Source organism: Arachis hypogaea, chromosome 16 (assembly GCF_003086295.3).
Source record: "Arachis hypogaea cultivar Tifrunner chromosome 16, arahy.Tifrunner.gnm2.J5K5, whole genome shotgun sequence".
NCBI lineage: Eukaryota > Viridiplantae > Streptophyta > Magnoliopsida > Fabales > Fabaceae > Arachis > Arachis hypogaea.
In genome coordinates, this window is record NC_092051.1 from 18,933,442 (window position 1) to 18,956,642 (window position 23,201).

Sequence of the window (23,201 nt, forward strand, 5' to 3'; positions counted from 1 at the left end):
GATGAGTCATGATTAATGATGACTGTATGAGTTGCTGAGGGGGATGATGGAAGTGCGGTGTATGCCGTGAGCCAAAGGCTGTATTTGATAATGATTATTGGCTGGTTATGGGTTATGCCATGAGCCGGATGGCCATGATAAATATTGATTTATGGCTGAAAATGAAAATATGGCTTTGAATGATTGTTTTATCTTAAGCTCTCTTTCTCGGAAGTGCGACCAGTGGCGGAGCCACATTATAGAGAAGGGGGGTAATGCCCCCCTCCCCCCCCCCCCCAAAATAAATAATATGTATGTATAAGTTTCAATTTTTTAATTTAGTTTTTTTTTTAATTTTTAATTTTCCTTTCTTCTTAACTTATATTTTTCATGTTGGTCCCTCCCAAAAAAATTTCTAGCTCCGCCCCTGAGTGCGACCCCAGAGAGATGAAGGAAGGTGAGGATCCCCTTCCTTGTTCCTCCTAGTATTGTAAAATTGCCCCCAGCGAGATGGTGAGAGGTTAGGATCCCCTCCTTGGTTCCTCCTGGGCATATGAGAACGTACCTCTTGGGTAGATGTAAGGGTTGTAGTTGCGCGCCACTTGCTCTAGGTTGGTTAGTATAGAGGCTCCTCGGGTGGACGCAAGGGTTGTGGTTTTGCCCCACTTGCCCCGGGTTATGATGAGTGATGTATAAAATGTGCAATCATATGATGTATAAATGACGATATGGTCATGATGAATGATTACAGAATGTTATGAATGAATGTGGAATGATTATCTGAGATACGAGTTTCCCTGGATGAAAGCAGTGACTAGCCACCATGTGCTCCAAGTTGAGACTCGATACTCTACTAACCCTATGTCGTAAGTGTGGCCGGACACTGTGAAAGTTCCGGATGAGCTCGCCCCCGTGGATAAACACCAATGTGGGTGTTGTATGATTATGATTATGATAATGATTATGATTGAGAATAACTCGAGTTAGAGATGCACGACAGAGGGACAGTCCAATTGTTAGCTACCAGGACTTGTCGGGTTGGCTATATAACCGACAGATGATATCATCAGCCATAGGGCATGCATTCATCATTTGCATATGTTTAAATTGTTTGGGTTTGCCTATTTGTTTTGGATTGCTATATCATATATGCTATGTTACCTGATTATATGCTACTTGTTCTACTTGTACTTTAATTCTGTATTACTTGCCTGTATTGCTTGTGTTTGTACAACTGAGAGGTCTCTCATGCTGGTGTTGGTGGACGCTGAGGGCTGTTCTTGATGAGATGAATTGATGATGTGATTGAATAATGATGACGATTATTGAATGAGATAATTTGAGCTCCCTAGGTAGACGCAGTGAAGTGAATTCACTTGCTCTAGGTGAGGATATGATGTATTGATATAGAATTACTGAGATAGAATAACTGGTGATGGTTTTGTTTATGACTCTGATTCTGATTCGTTGGAGAGTTAGAGAGAGTTGAGAAGCATAAAAGATATATTTTAGATTTAGCATTCCCTTATGACAGTTGCCTGTTTATGGATTAGCGAGAACATAGGGTGAATATAGGTGAAATGAAGTTAGGATGCTTAGTGAGTTTTTATTACAATGCATTATATTTATTTGGCACTTTTACCGTACTGGAAACCCATGGATCGGGGGTTCTCATTCCGTATATATCTATTGTTTTTCAGCTATAGGTCCAGGTGCTCATAAGTGAGTTGTGGTTCATCTGAGAGATAGAGAAAATCTTTATGTTCTCTACGTTATATTTTGCTTAGAATCTCTCCACCTTTACCTTGAAAAGCTTACATGATGTATTGAACTCTTTTGAACTTACCTATAGATGCTCTTATGTTTCTTTTGGGAGAGAATATGAGATTCTGTTGTCAACTACTGTTATATTGTACCCTAGCCGACCTAAACTTCGCGGGTCACGACTAGTGCTATTTACTTATGTTATATACCTATATACTGTCCTTCTCTTATTCTCCTTTATGTCTTCAACCGTATATCGCTTTCGAGTTCACGCTTTAGCTTTTAGTTATCGATACGTGAGTGATATGACTTCGCGATTTTATTGTTACTCTTTTCAGGCTTCTCGATTAATACTACTTTCAAGTATACTTATAATTATATATTAAAAATCCACCTGAGAATCGTACCACCCTAATATCATTGACTTATGACTCGAGCATAAGGATTTGAATATCAGGGTGTTACACATAATACAAGAATTTTTATGGAGACTCTTCGAATAAGAAAGTTAAAATTTTCACATCCACCAGAAAGTTAGTTGTATCATTTAATTTTTTTGAGGTTATATTAATTTTTATTGACTTTATTTTTGTATATTTTTAATGTATTTCAGGTAAATATTACTTAATTGATGTTGGTTATCCAATTTTTAAGGAATTCTTAGGATCCTATCGTCATACAAAGTATCATATTTCACAATTTAGACTAGCACCAAACTTTAGATCGGACAATGCAAAGTTCAACATTGTCATTAAAGTTTAATAACAGGAATTGAAATGACTTTTGGAATATGCAAAACAAGATAAAAGATATTACAAAATATGTCATTAAGAGTCAAATTTAAAATTCAGCATGATATCATTATTGTATATTTCACTCTTCATAATTTGATAAGAATGATGAATTTGGATAACATAAGCATTTTACAAAAGTTTGAAGATATTATTTCTTTGCAAGCCAATGAAGATAATGGTACCACTACAAGTAATGGATTTACAAATTTTGAAATTAATGAATGGGAGGAACCAACACAAAAAGATATTCGGACACTAGAAGAAATAGGAGACAACATAAAAGATCAATTATCAAGTCAAATGAATTAGTATAGTTAATTTTTTTTCTTTTATTATTATTATTAATAAACTCTTTTATGATTGAATGTCCTTTTAATTAATTTTATTATTGTAAAAATACTTTTATATTTGTTTATCCAAGCAATAACATCTATTAAATAAGTAATTTAAATAAAATATTCAAACATAAAATTATTTTTATTTTTATAAAAGATCTTTTAAAAAAAGATCATTAAAAATATATAATTTGAGAAGCTCACCCAAACAAGTTTTAAGTTGATAGAAAAAAATATCTTCTTTCAATGAAAAAAGATTTTTTTTTTAATTTTTTAGTATGTTTGGTAAATTTCTAGTAATAAAAATAAAAGAACTAGAAAAAAAAAAATCTCTTTTGAGAAGTTATAATTTATTTTTTTAAGTATTTTTTCTTAAAAAAATATTTTTTATATAATAAATAAACAAAAATATACTTTTATATTATTATACTTAAACATAATTGATAAATAAAAAATTTTTTTTTATGAGATATCCAAATATAAAATTACTTTTACTTTTCTATAAAAATTTTTAAAAAGAATAATTCAAAAAAATATTTTTTTTTAGAAGCTTACTCCAACAAGCTCTAAGTCTAATTAAGTTGGTGCAAGTACAGTAAAAAAAAACGCGGGCATACATTGCACCATTCCAAAAAAAATTTATTTTCACAGTTGAGATATAGTAATAGATTAAATTGATTATGTGCTCCAAAACACCGATGTGTTCTAGGGTATCTTTGATAAAGAACCACTTCAGTTTATCATAAGCTTTTTCATACAGATTGTCCTTGTCTTACTTCCATATGCACCATCTTAGAACTGTAAGGGATAATATCCACAAGCTAACAATCATTACTCCACAAGCACCAAATACCATCGAAAAATCCTCTAGCATCCTCATTGAAAAAGTTGTCAAACCTCAATCTCTCACAAATAGATCTTCCAGGATCATCACTAATGTGAGTTTTCAACAAGATGCAAAAACTAGCACGATATTCCCTTATGGTATCTTTGATTAGAATAGGAAAAGTTTTTTTCCCTGCTCCTCCACAATTCCACACTATAAGATTCATCATAACTATAGAAGAAGAACAGGATATAAACATATCCTAAATCAATCTTGGGCACGAGACCCAGAAGCCAGAGCAGGTACATCCACTATATCGTGGTCTCCATTACTTGAATTATTGCTTGTGGTGTTCCTAGCATGCAGAGTCACTAATTTCCTCTCGAACACTGTAATCCACATGATTCGAAAACAAAATTCTAGTCTTATCATTAATGATTTTCTATCCAGAACTCAAGTAGAAAGCATCCAAAACTTATTGCACATAGGTACCATTTTTTCTCTTCCGCGCTTTCTGCAGCACACAAATATTTATTGGAGAATGAAGAGTACGAAAACTTATTGATATAACACACGAATTTTTTAGGTATAACATACAATATTTTGCACATAATACAAACTTATTGATATAGTATACAAATTTTTGTATATAACACACAAAAATATTTGTACATAGCACACAAATTTTTTATGCGAATGTATTTTGTTAGTTGAGCAAGTTAATGTTTTGGGCCCTCCAAAAATTTCTAGAGCTGCACATCAAAATTTATATGTTATGTATCGAGATTTTTGTATTATACACTAGAATTTATGTGCTTTGTATATTTCATTAGTATAGTATACAAATTTTTGTATGTAGCACAAAATTGTGCGCATAGTACAAAATTTTTTACACATAACATATAAATTTTTCTACGAATGTATTTTTTTTGTTGGTTGAGTCAATGTTTTGAATATGTAATCCTCCAAAATTTATGTGCTGTGCATATTTCATTGGTTGTGTATTAATGTTTTGGGTAAATAGTTTTTTCAAAATTTTTTGTGCTGTATGCTAAAATTTGTGTGATGTACATTAAAATTGATGTGTTATACATCAATTTTTTTTGTGCTCTATTTTTTTTAATATTTATTGGAGAAGAAGATGATGAAGACGATGAGAACGACAATAATAATAATAAAAAAATGCAGAAGAAAAAAAAGAAAAAAATTAAATAACAACAACATCAAAAAGAAGAAGACAACTTTGGCAACAACGACAACGACATTGAGAAAAGCGTGCAAAAAAAGGAAATGATCATGACAACGATGATAACGAAAGAAAAAAAAAGTGTTCGTTTGTATACACAAGAGAAAAAATCCGGGAGACTTGATTAAAAAATTAGTTAAAAAATACGCGCTTAGTGAAGTCTGATACCTCGGATCTGCCTAAACCCGTATCTGACTCTGTGGTAACATAGTTAGGAAATGCAGTTGGCTCTGAAAGCCCCCTTTCTTACCCCTTAGATAAGGATTCAATGAATCTTCCTTACTGGGAAGTCTTTGACTCTGACCCACCACCCTTGCTCTAAGATCTCACTTCGCGGCGAAGCTCGTTCGGTTCGGAGCGCGCTTAAAGAAAGCAAAGACAGAGTAATAGCCTGGGGCTTCGCTTGCTCGCCCACTTATCCATGCGTTCTTTGGTAGGCAGCATAGCATCTTTTGGTTTTCCACTTCCAAGTTTTCGACTTGCTTGAACTGCTAGAAAGCAGGGCTAATGGATTGAAGCCTTCGGACAAGATTTCTTCATAAATGAACAAAGGAATGGATTCTCCACAACAGCCAAGAATCCGGGAATGGAATAGGTGTAATAGCCCCGCAGGGTCAGTCAAGTGGTTCCCGAGCGATAGAGGACTACAGTATACTAGTAATAGACTTTCTTATTATTTAATATAACTATGAAATAGTGGTTGATTTCTTACTTTTCTATTTTTCTAAATATTCTCTGTATTTTTTATTTTTGATAGGCTTTTTTTTGTTTTATATTTTTGGGTAATGAATATTGAATACTCTATTCTGGGTCTGATATTTTCATTTTCTTTTAATATATTAATATCTTCCAACTTGTTTTTTGGTCAGGTAAAAATTTCCATCTTTGACGCCCAAGCCGGGCTTGTGTTTTCTTTTCTATTGCTCTTGGGCCTATTGTTGGTTGGGCCTCACCTCATGTTCTCCTTTAGTGAATTACTACAACTTGAGTGCACATCACATCCGCGACGAAAAAAAATAATCTGAATTTAAAAAAACGGAATTGAAAATGAAATGCAAGCGGCAGAACAACGTGGTGGTACTGGCTGCTAACTGCTTCTGTGTGGAGTCTGGTTTAGCCTATCATCTCTAAAACCCTACTCATTTGTGACACCACTACAGTTATTTCAAACTTGTGAGCTATGGCGATGAAAACCGTTGAAGAATCTCACGTTGGCATCTCCTGTTACATATCCAACCTTCCTGGCTTCCGTGGTGTCCTCAAGCAAAGGTCGTCTCTATTCCCTTCTCTGCATTCCAATTTCCAACCAATGTTCTTTTTTCTTTTTTAATTTCTTGTATTGCATTTCGATTTCAACTTTATATTTGTTCCAAACTCCACTGAAAAGCTCCAACAGTGTTATCTAATTTGCATGTAAAAAAAAAGCTTTGATTGTAAGGCGTGCTGAATCATAAGAAATTCTTTGTTCAGGAAAGCTTTATTTGGTGTTGTGGTCTTTCATTTACGTGGGAATCAGTGAAAATGCATGCATTATAATATATAAACAATTTATGATGCTAACATGATCGAATTTGTCTATTGTGTTTTCATGTTTGTTTTAAATTGATCCAGATATTCTGATTTCATTGTTAATGAAGTCGACAGAGATGGACAAGTTGTTCACTTGTCTTCACTTGATGCCCCTCCTGAGGAGGAACAAAGGGTATTTTGATCTGTGCTTATGGATGGTTTGATTTTCAGTCTTGTTAGTTTCTGATGTTTTAATTCCATTTCAGAGTGTTCAAGAAACTGGAACAAACACATCAGAGTCTGATACAACAACAGTTACCAGTTATGCTGCTTTACTTGATTCTTTTAAATCTCTTGCTGGGGATTCCGATGCAGGCTGTTTGGAAGAATTTCTTAATCAAATTAATACGGGAGATGACAAAAGTGTAGCTCCTCTTGTCCTTTCTCCGGATTCAAACAAATCTCATAGAACGGTTAGTATGGACTTTGCCATTTTCTTGTTCTGTGGGGTACACTTGGATACACATGAAAAGGTGACTTTGCAACTGCAAGCACCTGGACGTTGAGTCATACTATAGGGACTGGGGTGTCTCAACTGCAACAGATTAAAGGTTTTATAGGAGATTATATTGTTTAAGGTTTAGGGTTTAAGAAACATAGTAGAAACTGAATCATTTGGATGTGCAGGTGATTTGTCCAAGCCATTGTAATGTGCTTTTGAATTAAGGAGCATGAGACCTGTTTAAACCTAGCATGTTAGCAAACTTATAAATTTAGTATTTCAGTCTGTAATTTTTTCGCTAATCATCGTGTATTTTTATTCTTCTCAAATCTGTCAGGCAGTGCATAAGTTCTTTAAGGGAAACTTCAAGTTCCTTGTTACCGACACTGTTGATGGACCAGATGCTTCATCAAAATGCATCCGTGTGAGATTGAATTCCGGTGGGCCAAACAACAACGGTAGAAACTCCAAGAAGCGCAAAGAAAGAGGTGATAAACCTTTTGACAGCAGAGGTTCAAAAAGTTGGCCAGAAAATGTTGAGAAGTTCCTTAGGTGAATTTTCTCAGGCATTTTGTTTTATAAAATGCAATACTAACTGTCTTTCCTGTTATTTCTTTTTATATCACCTCTGAGAACTTTTGTACATTAAAATCTTAACTCTTTTCTTCCGCAGAATATATGTTACATTGGGTAATGGGATGGGATATCTAGGGCATAATATATTTTACAAGACTATTGGCTGCATTATATTCTACTCTATGTAGACATTATGATAAACTGATAGCATCCCTGTTTCTACTAAGTTGCTCATTGTTGTAACTTAATGTTTCTTTCAATTTAATTTCCAGGTTTCATCTTTATAAGGAGAACAAAGACACGCAAGAAGCCCTTGGAGTGATTGGAAAGATGCTTGGCATCCAGGTGTGTGTTCTTCCTTGCGAAACTTCTATTGGATTATGATTTCAAGTTGTTTTCTGTGATATCACATCTTTTTTCTGTTAATTAACGAGCATTTCATCGTGTCATTGGTTTGTTACTTTCCAATCTGCCACTTGTATAGAAGGTTTGGTTGTTGGTGTTATGAATTATATGATTAACATATTTATGATTGGTTATGACTGCATTTTGCATCACTTTCTATTTCCTGCCTATAGGTCCAGGAACTAGGTATATTGTTATTCTCTATAGCTGTAAAAATGTTTGCATGTGTCTGTATGTTACACATGCACGATGCAAATTTTTGTTGAGATTTTTGCACTTTTTCCTTTTAAACTGACTGGCATTTGAACTGACAGTCAAGATCATTTGGTTTTGCGGGTACAAAGGATAAACGTGCTGTCTCAACCCAAAGGGTATAATCGCTTTTCACATTATTTCTGATTTTGCACTTAACATTCATTCTTTGTATGCCAGCTGCTGTAGTTAATATTACTGCTCATTTAGAGATTGATACTAAAGTGGTTTACTTCTTCTTGTGTTTCTAGGTTACTGTTTATAAGCAGCTGGCAAGTAGGGTAGCTTCTCTTAATGAGAGGTTATTTGGCATTAAAGTGGGTGATTTCTGGTAAGGTGATTGATTGACTTTTGAGTTCTTGATCTTTCTTGCTATAATTTTTTGACAAATGATGAAACTTTTAATTTACTATGTTCAGTTATGTTAATGAAGGACTTGTTTTGGGCCAGCTCTCAGGGAACCGATTTACAATCACATTGAGGTGAGGGTGTTTTCTATTCATGAAATACTTTTTCTCTGTTAAACTAGTATCTGTTGAAGTATTGACATATGTTCTCAGAGGTGTGGTTGCAGATTCTGAAGATACCATAAAAGCATCTGCAGATGCCTTAGGAAGGCATGGCTTCATTAACTACTTTGGTCTACAAGTACTCCCCGTACCCTTTACCTTTCTCTCCCTATCTTTGTGTGTCTTTCGTCATCATGTTCTGAAATTTAAGAATAGGGGCAAATGAGGATCAAGCTCTAAAGTCTAGATCACTTATAGAGACTCAAATACGATGCCGGCTAGAGACATATGAATGATTTTATTCTAATAGCTTTTACATGTTGGTATTTTGCATATATAACATACACTTCTAAAGTTATCTCTACTCTATGTTATGTAAGTCTATATTTTATAATGTGAAGTAGTTTTGTTAGGCCATGGTGTTGGCTGTTTGCCAAAGACATAAACGGCTTTTAAACTTGTTGAAAATGTATGCCAACTTAAAGTAATAACACTGTTTTTTACTCTGTATTATTCAACTTGTTGTCTTTTTTGCGTTTGCTTTATTAAACTATTTATTTTTATGTGGATATTCTCAGCGTTTCGGAAGTGGTTCTGTGCCAACTCACCTTATTGGTGCTGCCTTATTTCGAGGGGAATGGGAACTTGCTGTTGACATGATCCTTGATCCAAGAGATGGAGATATCCTTTTTCATGGTTTCTATAATATATAATCAATGATGTTTGTCTTGATTGACTTCTTATAGATTGTTGCTTAATGTCATTAGTTGATTGCCTTTGTTTTTGATAACTTTGTTAATTAAATACAAAAGGAAGCTATAGCCAAGGCACGCAAGTACTATAAAGATAGCAAAGATATTGAAGGAACACTTAGGCAGTTGCCTCGATATTTGGTTGCTGAAAGGGCTGTGGTAAGCTTCAAATAAATATTTCCTGATAAGTTTCTATTAGCACAATCATCAGTAATATGTTGTGCTTCACAGTTCATAAATTGAATGTGGATGCGAAGCTAATTTTTTAACCCTGTACTTTTTCACACATGATGTTATAACTAATTGTCCAATTTGTTGCGAATCTACTGCAGCTGCAAAACTTAAAAAAGTCTCCTGGAAATTACGTGCAGGCATTGAAAGCTATTCCAAGGACTCTTAGAATGATGTAAGATATGATTATCTGAGTATCTTGATATCTTGATGTGTATTGTGTGGCTAAATCAGTGCTTCACTGTCATTGCTAATATTTTTTCTTCTAAATGTACTTATATATGTTATATGTTATACATAATACCAAAGTGCATTTCTGTATATTCCAGTCATCTATGGTTATATAATATTACAGATATCGTTTCTTTGGACACTGCAAAGTAGTCATAGGTTTCAGTTGTTTCTTATGACCAGAATAAAAAATGACTTATTTCACATTTTTCATTCTCTCTTTTTCAATACCTGACTCTAAATTTAACATAATTTATTGGGAAATTTTGGGACGCATTATTCGATTGTGCACTTGGGCTCACTTTGCTTTGCTTTAAGAAAAGTCATAATAAAAATGTTCAACTGAGCTTTATTTTTTCCCTTTTTTGGGAATAAAATTATCAAAATCAAACATGCACAAAGTATCATTGCCACATTACAGAGTACATGCTTGTGTTTATGCTATGCAAGCAATTGAGCATTAGTTTTCTCTTTTGTAATAGAAATGAAGTTATGATAAGCACAAAGTTTCTGTTGTGATGATTTGGAATTTAATCTTTCATAGTTTATCCCAAGCCTACATATATTCGAATAGAAATTCTTTCTGAAGCTTTTACTGGGTGCTATTGTCTATCTGATGATGTTGTCTTCCATATTATATTCATGTACAAAGACAAGTGTGATAGAAGAACACTGATAAAACCTATCATTTCATTTTCAAGTTATCAATCAGCCCAATGTAATGGTTGCATCTCTGCTTATTTGTTAGGTATGTACATAGTTACCAAAGCTTTTTATGGAACCATGCAGCTAGTACAAGGGTGCAAAAATATGGTAAGTTGTGTTAATAGTATTATAGATATACGTTGCTTACCTTGCTGGCAATTTAGCTCCTACTTTTTCATCTCTACGTCATAACTCGTGATTCAATGGCATCCGATCCTTATGTTGAAGTCAAAATAATTATTTAGTAAGTTGATGTTGAATGTGATTCTACTGTGTGCCAGGAACTGAACAAGTTGTATTAGGAGATTTGGTATATTGTAAAGAAAATCCTACTGGAAAAGTTACAGGGATTGTTGGACCTGAATGTGATGATGACTGCGGGGATAGATATGATTCGAATATTGAAGAGGAAGTCTCTGAAGATACTCAAGAAGAAAGCAATAATTATGTGAAGGTTATTCTCTATTTTTACCTAATTTACCGAGCTCTTTTAGTATTCAATTTAAATAATGCTTTAGAGGTATGTCCTCTGGTGGTTATGGACAACTTATGGTACATCATTAATTTCTCTCATCTGTTTAAACATAGTAGTTCACATACAATATGTATTTTTTTTTGGATACATGGCAGGTTGTGACTGCTGAAGACCTTAATTTAGGATGTTATACAATTGAGGATGTCATACTTCCTATGCCCGGGTAAGCATTGACAAACGATCTTCTTAACCAGTTTTCAGTTTGCTCATATCTTACCTGTTATTTATTATGGGGATTGCTTAGATTTCTGCATTGATGGTCTTGCAGTTCTCGAGTAATTTATCCAACAAATGATGTGGCAAAAGTTTATCATGATTTGGCAGATAAAGTATGTATCAAATTGATCTTGTATACTTCTTCCCCGCACCCATGTAGCTAGATATTTCTGTTGCTGTTTCATGGATGGTTATTTGGTTATTTTATTTCCTAGTTGATCGCCTGCTCTCTTTTATTGGTCAGGATCGAATCAGCTTGACAGAATGTGTGCATAATGTGAAGTAAAACTATACAACCCAAACTCAAATCTCACTGTATTATTTACTCCTGCAGATTCTCTTAATCTTGTTTTTTCCTGCTTGTTATTAGGGAATTTTCAATAACTAATGTGACTGGAAGTTACAGAAGGGTTTTTCAGAAACCAATTAATTTCGAATGGTGTGTACCTAACTGCTCCACCTGATTGTATTTGTGTAGACTTTACTCATTTCGTTTTTGGCATGTGATTCCCTTTATCCCTTATTGGACATTGTGGACATTGACTTTGATTGTGTGCCACTGCAGGGAACTACTAAAATATGCTGATAGTACTAAGCCATTGGTAGAGACAGATTTAGACAAGATCATCAAGTCTAAACCTGTGAACGGTGTCAGACCAGTGGGTGCACCGGATGCAAAAAAGGAAGATAATACGAGAGAATTAGAGAACTCAAATGATGGTGCAAACATTGAGGCTGATGATAACGAGATTGAAGGTGAGGAAGTGATATTACCACAAGATGAATCTGTCTCTGGCACCAACTCTCAAGATTTCCAAACTGCTCTGAAAATGAGTTTTACTCTCCCTACTTCATGCTATGCAACAATGGCCATAAGAGAACTGCTGAAGACTTCAACATCTGTAAGCATTCCATTCGAAAATTCCTATATCTATTAATTCGATTCCTTAAATATATATTAGAACAAACTTCTGTCAATTATGTCTGTATAAAACCCTTTCTTTTTCATATTTTTTCAGGTTGCATATCACAAGACACTTAACCAGTAAGAAGGTGGAAATTTTGTTTTAAGTATCATTTGTTAGATGTTAGGGTATCTCGCAACAGGCAGAGCAGAATCCCCTCACAAGTACACTTCTTGTGTTGTTTGACAACAGAAAAATCAACACTTGGACCATTTCTGTTGAAAATTTGAATCGAATCTATGTATGTGTAATGTTCCATGGTTTCAGTGTACTGGGTTTAAGTGTTTTAACACATTGTGCACGCTCTGCAGTTCCATTCTAGCAACAACGTACCATCCCTGGTTTCATGTTGTGTGTATTTAGCTACAACTTACAGATCCGTATACTTTTCTATGACAAGTGTGCGTGCGTGCATGCGTGCGGGCGTGCAGTTTGGGGAATGTGGCAATCAGATAGCAAGTTCTTCAAGGAAGTGGAAATATGGTCTCTACTTGAGCAGAGGAACCTTCTTTAAGGGATTGTTTGCGAGTTAGGATGTTGAAGACGAGGGAATGGAAGGGTTTTTAATGTATAAATTCAAAATGTAACCACTAAAAAGATGAAGAAGATCAAGAGCTATGAGAGGAGGCTGTACCATACATTGTATCCCTTTGGTAGCATGCAATAATTCTTATTCTTGAGTAATTGGCCCCATCCTCTGAATGTTTTCACATGCCCTGCCATTTGTGTTCAAGTTTATTACACAATCCACAGAACCTACTGAAACCAGTCCCAATCAAAATTAATACACATTTTCCTTTCATTTTTTTTCATCTTTATCCCTCTCATCCCATCGCTATCATGGTTTTGCTGCCTTCTTGCGTCTTCTTCGGTCCTTAATTACTCACATCATCTTTAACACATCATTCATTTTTTATAATCAACGTGCCACACAGTAAGTTAATCTTAGATGAGAAAATAATCACAGGTAGCATTGTGGGAGTGAGAAACGTAGCTGAAGCCTAATTTTCTTTGTAAGTGATGATAAAAAGATGAATATGAATTTATTATGTTTTAACAGAATTAATAGGTTTGCAGATATGGTTGTTATATAATTAAGAAATTAATAACTAGGGTGAATGCAGATATTTATGGTGACGAAACACGTACGTAGCAGTTTGGATAATATTCGTGCTGCTAAGTGGTGTACCTGGTGTGGCGAATTTGTAAGGTCCTCCGAAGATTACACAATTGACTCATTGTTCTCTTGTCTCTGCAACCTCTTTATCTAGATTTTTAATTTTCACCCCCTATCATAATCCAATATTCGTGTTCTTGCTGATTTGATTAGACATGCCAGGTGCTCTTTTCACCTTAGCCATTTAGTTTCTTCTTTCTTTTGCATTTATGTCCATTGTCGGTTTCAATATCACAATCTTTCTAGTTTCTAGTTTCTACATTGACACAGTTGAGTTAATTAGGTCCATTTGCATAGGGTTTCCTTCCATATCAATGCGCCTGAATGCTGCTAATTAAGTGCTAACAACTTAACACTAATATATTTTTTTGGGAAAAAAACCCCCTCCTTGTATATAAAATGTTAGACAATTACTTTATCATTATTGAACTTGGGTGTATTAAGTCTCCATTTTAATATCAAGCTTTCATTGTTATACTAATTAGTAGAGTTGAATATTAGTAAATATTCGCTTTTTGAAGTACAACCAACACAATTCCATTACTATATCCCCTGCATAACATTTGTTTAGAATTACAATTTTATAATATGAATTTAATTTTAATATACTAAATTTTATATTACTATGAAGTGAGATTTATATGTTTAAATAATTTTTTAAATAGTGAATTTAAAAAGTAATTACTTTTATCGATGCTGCAATATAAATTTAGTTGTTTGTATAAAACTTTTTTACACTTATTTGAAAATAAAATAATTTATGTGAAATTTTTTAATATAAAACAAATAAAAAAATTAAATAAAAATTTGTGCAACAAAAATATTTATTTTTATATGCTGCTCTTGTACATATTCTTTTTATAGTATAAAAACTACATTTTTTATATTTATATTTCTTATCTATTATTTTTAATTCTAAAAATAAAAATAATTCATATAACATTGTTTGTATATAAAACTGTTCCCCTACGGTACTATTAAACTGGATAAGAAGGTGTTATTAGAGATTTAAAAACTGGATGCCGGCAATCATGGAGCTTTGTAGAATTGTAGGTACTGCATACACTGTAGACGACGAATCATACCGTAGAGTACTGAGTACATGTACAGTACAGTTACGAGTGACAAGACACGAGATGCATATGGCGCAATGTTTATGTTGGAGGAGGGCCCCACGTTGTCTTTTAGTATAAGAAGGCTGACTGGCTGAGGCTCCACTTGGAGGGGACCCACTGTGACAGAAGACAGAGGCATTCATTCACTCATATTTCATTTCGTTGTCATGTTTTCAGAATTTCATATTATAACGCATCAATTCAAGATCACATGTGTTGGCTGCTCCTCCTGCCTCTTGCGTCTCCCACTGTGTCACTCACTCACCTCAAACCAAACTCCAAGTCTCCACTAATAAATTCTCATTTAATAAACAAAGTTTTTCTGTAATTAAGATTCTTTAAAATAAAAAAATCAATAAAAAAACACATAATTTAAAAAATATAAATTTAAAATTATTTTATCAATTTTTTTCATTTTATAAAATATACATTCCCTTTATAATTTTTAGATTTTAAAATATTACATTTTATCAGTTTTTATTTTTATTTTAATGCTTATAATTTCTAAAAGCTTTTGAAAGAAAAATTAAAAAAGGTGAAAAACGACAAAATTCTTTGGAAATAGAAAATAATAGAAAAACAAAACAACTATGTTAATGTTATGTATGTGTACCGCAAATTCAATTATTTATATAAAATATTAAAAAATTAATAAATTAATTAAGTAATTCATATGTTTATATATAAATATATAATAATTAATTTTATATGTATATATTATTTTTAAAAACAAATTACTGAAGGCTAAATATTCTAGCTTTTTATTTTTACTCTTAATTTGTATTTGACAGGCATAAAAAATAAATTGATGTTCTTAATTTTTTCAAATAATATTATCAAATAAATTATTTATCTTACAATTTTTTAACATTTATTTTTATGATTTTATTTAAATACATAATAAAATAAATAATATAATTTTATGTACTATATTTTAAAAAAATTTATGTGTATCTAATTACATAATATATAAAAACAATTATATTTTATATTTATTACGAAATTATCATCTAAAAAATAATATGATTAGATAATTATGTAAAATATTTATATAATTATTACATTAAAATTAAATTTAATAAAAATTATATTTTATTTTATAATATTACTCAAAAAAGTTGAGAAATTTGTGGTATAAAAATATGAAAGAATTTTAGGTGTATAAAAGTAGGGTGTAGCAGATGGGAGGGATTGCACGTGGTGAGGATGTACGATAAGGGAAGTGTGGTATGTGCATGTGAAGATTCCCTTCCTTAAATGGATGGAGCCCACAGTCTGCATGGATTCACGTGTCCTGCCATGGGCATAGCCGTTAATTGCAGCATCATCACCGTCAGCTACTGCCATACCCCACACCCTCACATACTCAAATGCCATCATATGTTTCTTTTTCAACTCCAATCTCTCTTCCTCTGACCACCTCCCTGCCCCACACCCCTCGTCAATCATATAATATCAAATTTATTTAATATAATTTATAATGATATAACAATTTTGTAATAATAGATAAATGAACTAAATATATTAAATAATATGACAATTTTGATGTATTCATCTTAGTGTTTCTAACCTAGAATTGTATTTTCAATGATTTCAAAAGTATGCAGATAAATTAGTTTTTTTTAGTAAAGTATCGTTTTTTTGTTCCTAACGTTTGGGGTAAGTTTTAAAGTTGTCTATAATGTTTTAAAATTGGCTAAATATTATCCTGCCGTTAGGGATCCGTTAACAGAATTGACGGCGGGACAAAATTGAGACAATTTTAAAACGTTAGGAACTTAAATAGAACGAAAACGTTGGAGACAAAAACGATACATAGAAATAAATTTTAATTTTATCATTCAATAATATTAATTTTTTATTATACATAATATTTAATTATTTTTTAATCACATCTAATTAAATTGCACTTAATCACATTACGTTGATTCTAAATATTTTTATATTAACTTATAATTTTAAGTGTAAAATTATAAAAAAATAAATTTATGTAGAATGAAAGTAATGTGATTAAGTGTAATTTACTTAGATGTGATTAAAAAGTAATTGAATACTATGTACAATAAAGAATTGATATTATTAAAGGATAAAATTAAAATTTATTTTTATGTATCATTTTTGTCCCTAATATTTTCGTCTTATTTAAGTTCTTAACGTTTCAAAATCGTCTCAACTTTGTTCAACTTTCAATTCTATTAATGGATCCCTAACGACAAGACAACATTGAGTCAATTTTGAAACGTTAGTAACTTAAATAGGACGATTAAAACGTTAGGGACAATTTTGGAATTTACCTCAAACGTTGGGACAAAAACGATACTTTACTTTTTTTTTTTTACATGAATTTATTTATATTTTTAAATTATCAGTTATTTTATTTATTTTATTTTTATATATTATATTTATTTGAAATATAAATTAAATGTTCAATTTTAATGTATTGTTGCCGATGTATATTATTATATAAAATCGTCAATCTTATTAACTACTTAGGTTTCTAAAATTACAAAGAGAAACAAACTTAGATGGTGGAATATAAAAAAGATATCAAATAAGCAATAATAGTACAATCATCAAATTGAAATAGCATATTTAACTAGAATTTGATACTAAGCTTTCTAGCTAGATTTGCTTGATGGGAGATGTAATGATATAAGATCAAGAAAAAAAATATGCCTTTGGATGTTGTCTGAAAAAGAAAAGGCTTGAATGAGTTTCCAACGAGTGCGAGAGAGAGAAATAATAAGTTTAACATGCCACGAAAAGAGGCTAATTTTTTTAATTATATATCGGTGATTTTAATTTAAAATACAAAAATATTTGATATTTTAGTATTTTATATTGTTATGATAAGTCACCAAAAAAAAATATTGTTATGATAGTAATATAAAATATTATTGATATTTTGTAATAAAAATATTTTTTAAAGAATCACAACAATGTATATAATTTAGGTCATTTTAAAAAAATTTACTTCTAATAATCTAATATTAAAAAAAATTTCACAAAAAAATGTGTCAAAACTTATATATAATTATAATTAAAAAATATTAAATATATATTAAAATTAATTATTAATAATTTATATAAATATATGTATAATTTATTTTATTTTTAATATATGTTTTAATAATTAATTTTAATATATACTTAATATGATAAATAAGTGCATAAAATCCTCATCAATAATAAATTGAATTATTTTTTCATTGAAAGGTGATTGGATTGATTTGTGCAAGTTACAAAACATTTATCCTTTTTTCGATATAAATATATATTAAAATATAAAATATATATTAAAAATTAATTAAATAATATAAATATATAATGATTAATTTTGTATGTACACTTAATATATTTTATATTTTATTATTAAAAATAAAAGAAAAGAGGTATTATTTGAAGAGGAGGGGTTGGCTTTTGTTGTAAAAAGGGTGTTGGGGGTATCTGTTTTTCCCTTGCATGAAAGGACAAATAATTCCCTTGACAAAAGCGAGAGAGAAGGAAAGGGAAAAAGAAAGAAAAGGTTAGTGTATGTATGTCTTGGCATAGTTGGTTGCTTGCTTAGCCTGTAGCATCAATTTGCTGATTTACAGCGAAAGGAGAAAGAAAGAAAGAAAGAAAGAAAGAAAGAAGAAAGATAGAACAAGAGAAGTAAACAAGTTTAGAGATAACACACAAAACATGTTCGATGGATTGCCATCATCATCAGAACACTTCCACCAATTCATAACACCAAGGACCACTACTTCTACTACTCTTCCTCTTCCTCATCATCATCATCATCATCATCATTTATCACCATCATCATCATCATCATCTTCGTCCTTCTCCCCACTACTCCATCATCATGCTTCTCTAACCCCCATCAACACCAACACCTTCTTACCATTTGACCCTTATAACCCTCATCATCATCAACAACAACCAAATCCCACGTTTTCTTCGGTACTCAATAACAATAACTTGTTCCACACTAGTGCTACTGATGAAAGAGTTCAAACACAGGTATTACCAAACGACTTGATTGATTCTTCCTGGAGCAACGATGAAGTTGTTGCACTCTTGAGGATCAGATCAACCATGGACACTACTTGGTTCCCTCAACTCACTTATTGGGACCATGTCTCTAGGTATTATGCTTCACTTCTTCTTGCTCTTACACCATATTATTATTATTATTAAATTTTAATTTAAACTTGAACTAACACACCTGGATAATTATTTTACATGATCATCATCATAGAATCTAGCTAAGAAAGTAGAATTTGTGTATTCATGAATGTGGTAAAGTAGAGACAATAACACACACGTGCACATTCTCATCAACTTTAGCATCTCACACACACACAATACTGAGTACTGACACATACACACGCGTGCAAACACAAACTTCGAGAGAGAGAGAGAGATAGAGACAGAGAAAGAGGGTTCACTGGTTCAGCGTCTCAGCATATGTACGTGCAGTGCTAGCTGATGCAAAGAGATGATTTTTTTTTTTTTTTAATTAGGAACCACATACATTTGCCTATTACATGTTCGACACAATGCCGTAGTGCAAATCAAAATAAATGCTTATGTGCTAGTTTGATTTGGTTGGTATATATACATATATATTTTTTTCTGGATTTGTATGTTAATGAGTGAATGAATGATGTGTTCAGAAAGCTAGGAGAGCTTGGATTCAAGAAGAGTGGTGACAAGTGCAAGGAAAAATTCGAAGACGAGACAAGATATTTCAACAACTACGCCAAGAACAATAGTTACCGATTTCTTAATGAGCTTGAAGAGTTCTATCAAGGTGATAATCATAATGAAAACCCTATGGTAGATAACCAAGATCATGTTGTGACTGAAAAGACTCAAGAGTTTGAACACCCAATCAATGCCGGAGGAGGCGATATAGAAGAAGTAGAAGAAGAAGAAGAAGAAGAGGAGGAGGAAGAGGAGAGTTCAAGAGATGGCAAATCAGTGAAAGAACAATGTGAAGAAGACAATGACAGTGAGAAGAAGATGAAGATGAAGAGGAAGAGGAAGAGGCGTTGCAGGTTTGAGATGTTGAAGGGTTTCTGTGAGAGCATTGTGAACAACATGATGGCTCAACAAGAAGAGATACATAACAAGCTCATTCAAGACATGCTCAGAAGAGATGAAGAGAAGCTTCAAAGAGAGGAAGCATGGAAGAAGCAAGAGACTGAAAGGATGAACAAGGAGCTTCAGATTATGGCCCAAGAACAAGCCATTGCAGGTGACAGGCAAGCTTCCATCATTGAATTCTTGAAGAAATATGCAGCAACACAAACATTAACAACAAACCCTAATAATGATGAACCAACACCTTCTTCTTCAAAACTGATTATTCCATCAAGTCATCAAATTCAAAACAGTTCCGGATTATGTTCAATTCCACCATTATCAGCAGAAAACCCTAGCTCTATGAGTGACACATTATTACAACAAGTACATTCTTCTTCCACCCATTCATCTCCAGCTTCCCACAACAACACTACTAGTTCTTCCTCCCTCAACCGCCACGATAACTATCACTCAAATTCAATATCAACCATGCTTGTTAAGCCGTTAGTAACAGATCAGAAGGAGAATAATGTTGGAAGAAGATGGCCAAGAGATGAAGTTTTGGCTCTCATAAACCTCAGATGTGAGAGCATTAAGATGAATAATAATGCTGAAGAGAGGGAAAGTGGGAACAATAATAAGATTCCTCTATGGGAAAGAATCTCACAAGGGATGTCAGATTTGGGATACAAGAGAAGTGCAAAGAGGTGCAAAGAGAAATGGGAGAACATAAACAAGTACTTCAGAAAAACCAAGGATGTTAACAAGAAAAGGTCCATTGATTCAAGGACTTGTCCCTACTTCCATCAACTCAAGAGTCTCTATGATGAAGGAAAGCTTGTTCATCAACCGGAGACGACGACGCCGGAAAACCATTCCGGGCAACTGCTTCCTCCGATAGAGTCTTCTGATCATGTGGGGTCTGGTGGCGGTTTCAGTGATGATCATGAGAAAACTTTGATACAAGAGCCACCATTGAATTTTGGTTAGTTTTGATTCATTTATTGCCGAAATTTTCCATGATCAGCTGAGGTAATAATTATTAGTACCACTCCTTCTGTGTCTTACTGTTTTGCTTTATTTTCTTTTTGATTTTGGTGGTGGTGGTGGTGGTGGAACGGCCTTAATAATTTTCTATATCTATATTACTATATATAGCATAAATTTAATGTATTCGAAATACATATATATTCAGCAAATTATTTGGTAATTAAGAGCACCGACAGATTGATATCCATGCATGGTGATGTGTAATAGACGTTTTTATTCCATTTCATTAATTCCGAATGAATTTATATTACGAAAAAATTGATAAAATAATAAAATAAAAAACTAATTATTATTGAATTTATAATTTTTATTATATGTGAATTATATTATGTTAATTTAAGAATGATTCATTTTTATTTTATTAATTTTTTTATTTAAGAATAGATATTCATGTTATAAGGACGAAGTAAATCAAGTTCTTCTAAAATGAGAGTTGATAAAGTAATAAAATAAGAATTAGTTAATTTTAATGCTCATATTATTGTTTTACTAATTTTTTATTTTAAAAAATTTAATTTCACAAAAATAATACAATGTCTTTCTGATTAGTAATCACTATTAGAACGTTGAGTTTATTGATGTCATTTTTTTTTTTTTGAAAAAAAAAATCCTATCTCAGTGTCTCTCAACTGAGCGTGATATTAAATTCAAACAAATTGATGAATAATATATTGGATGGCCAAATTAAGAGCCTTATATTTTGGCATTTATATGTGATCGAATTTGTAAAGAAAACACTAACAAAAGTACAAATTCAGTGGTCTGTAGTATGAGCATTAGGTTACACTCCGAACAATGCAAAAGCGAAAAACCGAAAACTAAAGATTCGCAAGGACTATGACAAGACGTTTAAATAATTGACAAGGCGTTATAAATTTAAACTTGTATGCCACCAATATTGGAAGAAAAAAGAAAAAAATATTCCAAAACATGTCATTAAATAATGCAGAAAAGCACGGTAAGTTGCAGATGAGAGCGTGTGAGCTGTTGGAGAGTCAGAGATTTGTATTCAATATCGGACAATACTCAGTACTCACATATATATGATGAGATTTGTTCTTGTATGGATATCTGGAGGGAGAGCTTAGTCTTTGGGAGTCGACGTCGAACTATTGTCTTCGGTGCTGACCTTTAAGTCTAGTGATAATTCGAGCTTCACTCCGAGAGGAAATAGGGGGGGAGTGTACCTGCAAAAACACTTCGAAACTTAAGTTAGTATTGAGAATTCAATATCTCCTTAGAATAGAAGATCATACCTTTTTATAGGTGATAATGTGTAAATCGGTTATGTTCCTGTTTTATTGTCTGTATTAAAGAGCAATAATAAGGGTAAATGTCAGGTTGGACGTTTCATATTTGTGAAGCAGTCCGTTAAGCTGATTTGTAACATTACTTTTCAATAAATGACATTGATTGCCGATTAGTAACTGTAATACCGATTTAATGACTGTAATGCCAAACTGTAACGCTGATTTTCTGAGTAATGATGTGAATAATGCCGAGTTATGAATGATAAAGCCGATTTATGATATTGGATTTGTAATGGTCGGACTACAACCCCCAAGCTTGGCCTGGGAAAATGTTTAATGAAGCAGGTTGAGCTTTTAATGATGTATGAATTGGTTGCTGAACAGTTCGGCGTGTGGTTTAACCTTGTAGCCCCCAGGTCAAAGTGCTTTATTGAACAGTTACTGAGACTATAGACATTCATGATTAGGATAGAGAAATAATTAAATGAAGGTATTAATGAGTTTGCGTGTTTCCAAGGTGGGTTTATTGGATTTTGACGTGACTGATTTGATGGGAAGAAAAATTTTGGGTTAAAGTGGGTGAATTAAAGTTTTAGGAATTCTGAAGAGTTGCATGCTTGCTGTTTTATTTTTCTCAAGTGTTATCAACCAAAACATGAGTAAAAGAGGTGAGTTTCTCTTGGTTATTTTTGGTTTTTCTGCTTAACCGTTTTCTCTTCTTCTCCTTTTCTTCTTTTGATTTTTCAATGGGTTATGAGAAAGAAACGAAAGGGGAGGTAGATTAGTCTTATGACTGGGTGAATGATGATGTAAGGGATCGTGTCTCTCTATTTTTGGATGTTGGTGCTGTGAATGAGATAGATAAGTTAAAGGTTGTTAGGGTTAATTCTAGGGTTCGATTGGAGCTGTTACCCTGTACTATTGATGATAGGGTTTTCATAGAGGGGAGGGTTTTGAGCATTTCTTTATGTATAGGTGTGTTTTGGAGGAACTAAGGGTGAGAATCCCTTTCAGTGATTTTGAGTGTAAAGTTCTGAAGCAGTTAAACTGTGCGCCTTCACGACTTCACCCCAATGGTTGGGCTTTCCTTCGGGCGTTTGAGATTCTGATGGAGTTTTTGGAAGAAAATCCATCAGTGGAGCTGTTCTTCTCACTGTTTCAGGCGAAGGGTGTTTGGAAGGGTGGTTGGGTAAATTTGAAC

At 32.8% G+C, this 23,201-nt stretch overlaps 2 protein-coding genes across 2 annotated transcripts; both read left to right on the forward strand.

Annotated features, from left to right (window-relative positions):
- The first annotated feature begins 5,947 nt into the window (after nucleotides 1-5,947).
- Nucleotides 5,948-12,622, forward strand: LOC112758250 (multisubstrate pseudouridine synthase 7). Its single transcript, XM_025806868.3, has 20 exons — nucleotides 5,948-6,213; nucleotides 6,556-6,646; nucleotides 6,720-6,926; nucleotides 7,293-7,507; nucleotides 7,804-7,876; nucleotides 8,251-8,307; nucleotides 8,440-8,519; nucleotides 8,608-8,670; nucleotides 8,749-8,836; nucleotides 9,276-9,378; nucleotides 9,505-9,608; nucleotides 9,782-9,855; nucleotides 10,660-10,724; nucleotides 10,898-11,070; nucleotides 11,247-11,314; nucleotides 11,420-11,480; nucleotides 11,612-11,649; nucleotides 11,738-11,806; nucleotides 11,933-12,269; nucleotides 12,387-12,622. Exons 1-20 carry the CDS (start codon nucleotides 6,125-6,127, stop codon nucleotides 12,414-12,416), a joined length of 2,085 nt encoding a protein of 694 aa, XP_025662653.1. The 5' UTR covers nucleotides 5,948-6,124; the 3' UTR covers nucleotides 12,417-12,622.
- Nucleotides 12,623-18,041: 5,419 nt separating this feature from the next.
- LOC112758251 (trihelix transcription factor GTL2) lies at nucleotides 18,042-20,935 on the forward strand. The gene is made up of 2 exons (XM_025806869.3): nucleotides 18,042-18,757; nucleotides 19,289-20,935. The coding sequence occupies exons 1-2, from the start codon at nucleotides 18,309-18,311 to the stop codon at nucleotides 20,688-20,690; spliced, it is 1,851 nt and encodes a 616-aa protein (XP_025662654.1). The 5' UTR covers nucleotides 18,042-18,308; the 3' UTR covers nucleotides 20,691-20,935.
- The last annotated feature ends 2,266 nt before the right edge of the window (nucleotides 20,936-23,201 follow it).

Bases quoted from the DNA above. Each gene is read 5' to 3' on its own strand.
- LOC112758250 (XM_025806868.3), top strand. From the start codon at position 6,125: ATGGCGATGAAAACCGTTGAAGAATCTCACGTTGGCATCTCCTGTTAC. The intron at 9,856-10,659 runs GTAAGATATGAT...CTTATTTGTTAG, and splicing joins CCAAGGACTCTTAGAATGAT to GTATGTACATAGTTACCAAA. The intron at 11,807-11,932 runs GTGTGTACCTAA...GTGCCACTGCAG, and splicing joins AAACCAATTAATTTCGAATG to GGAACTACTAAAATATGCTG.
- LOC112758251 (XM_025806869.3), top strand. From the start codon at position 18,309: ATGTTCGATGGATTGCCATCATCATCAGAACACTTCCACCAATTCATA. The intron at 18,758-19,288 runs GTATTATGCTTC...TGATGTGTTCAG, and splicing joins TATTGGGACCATGTCTCTAG to AAAGCTAGGAGAGCTTGGAT.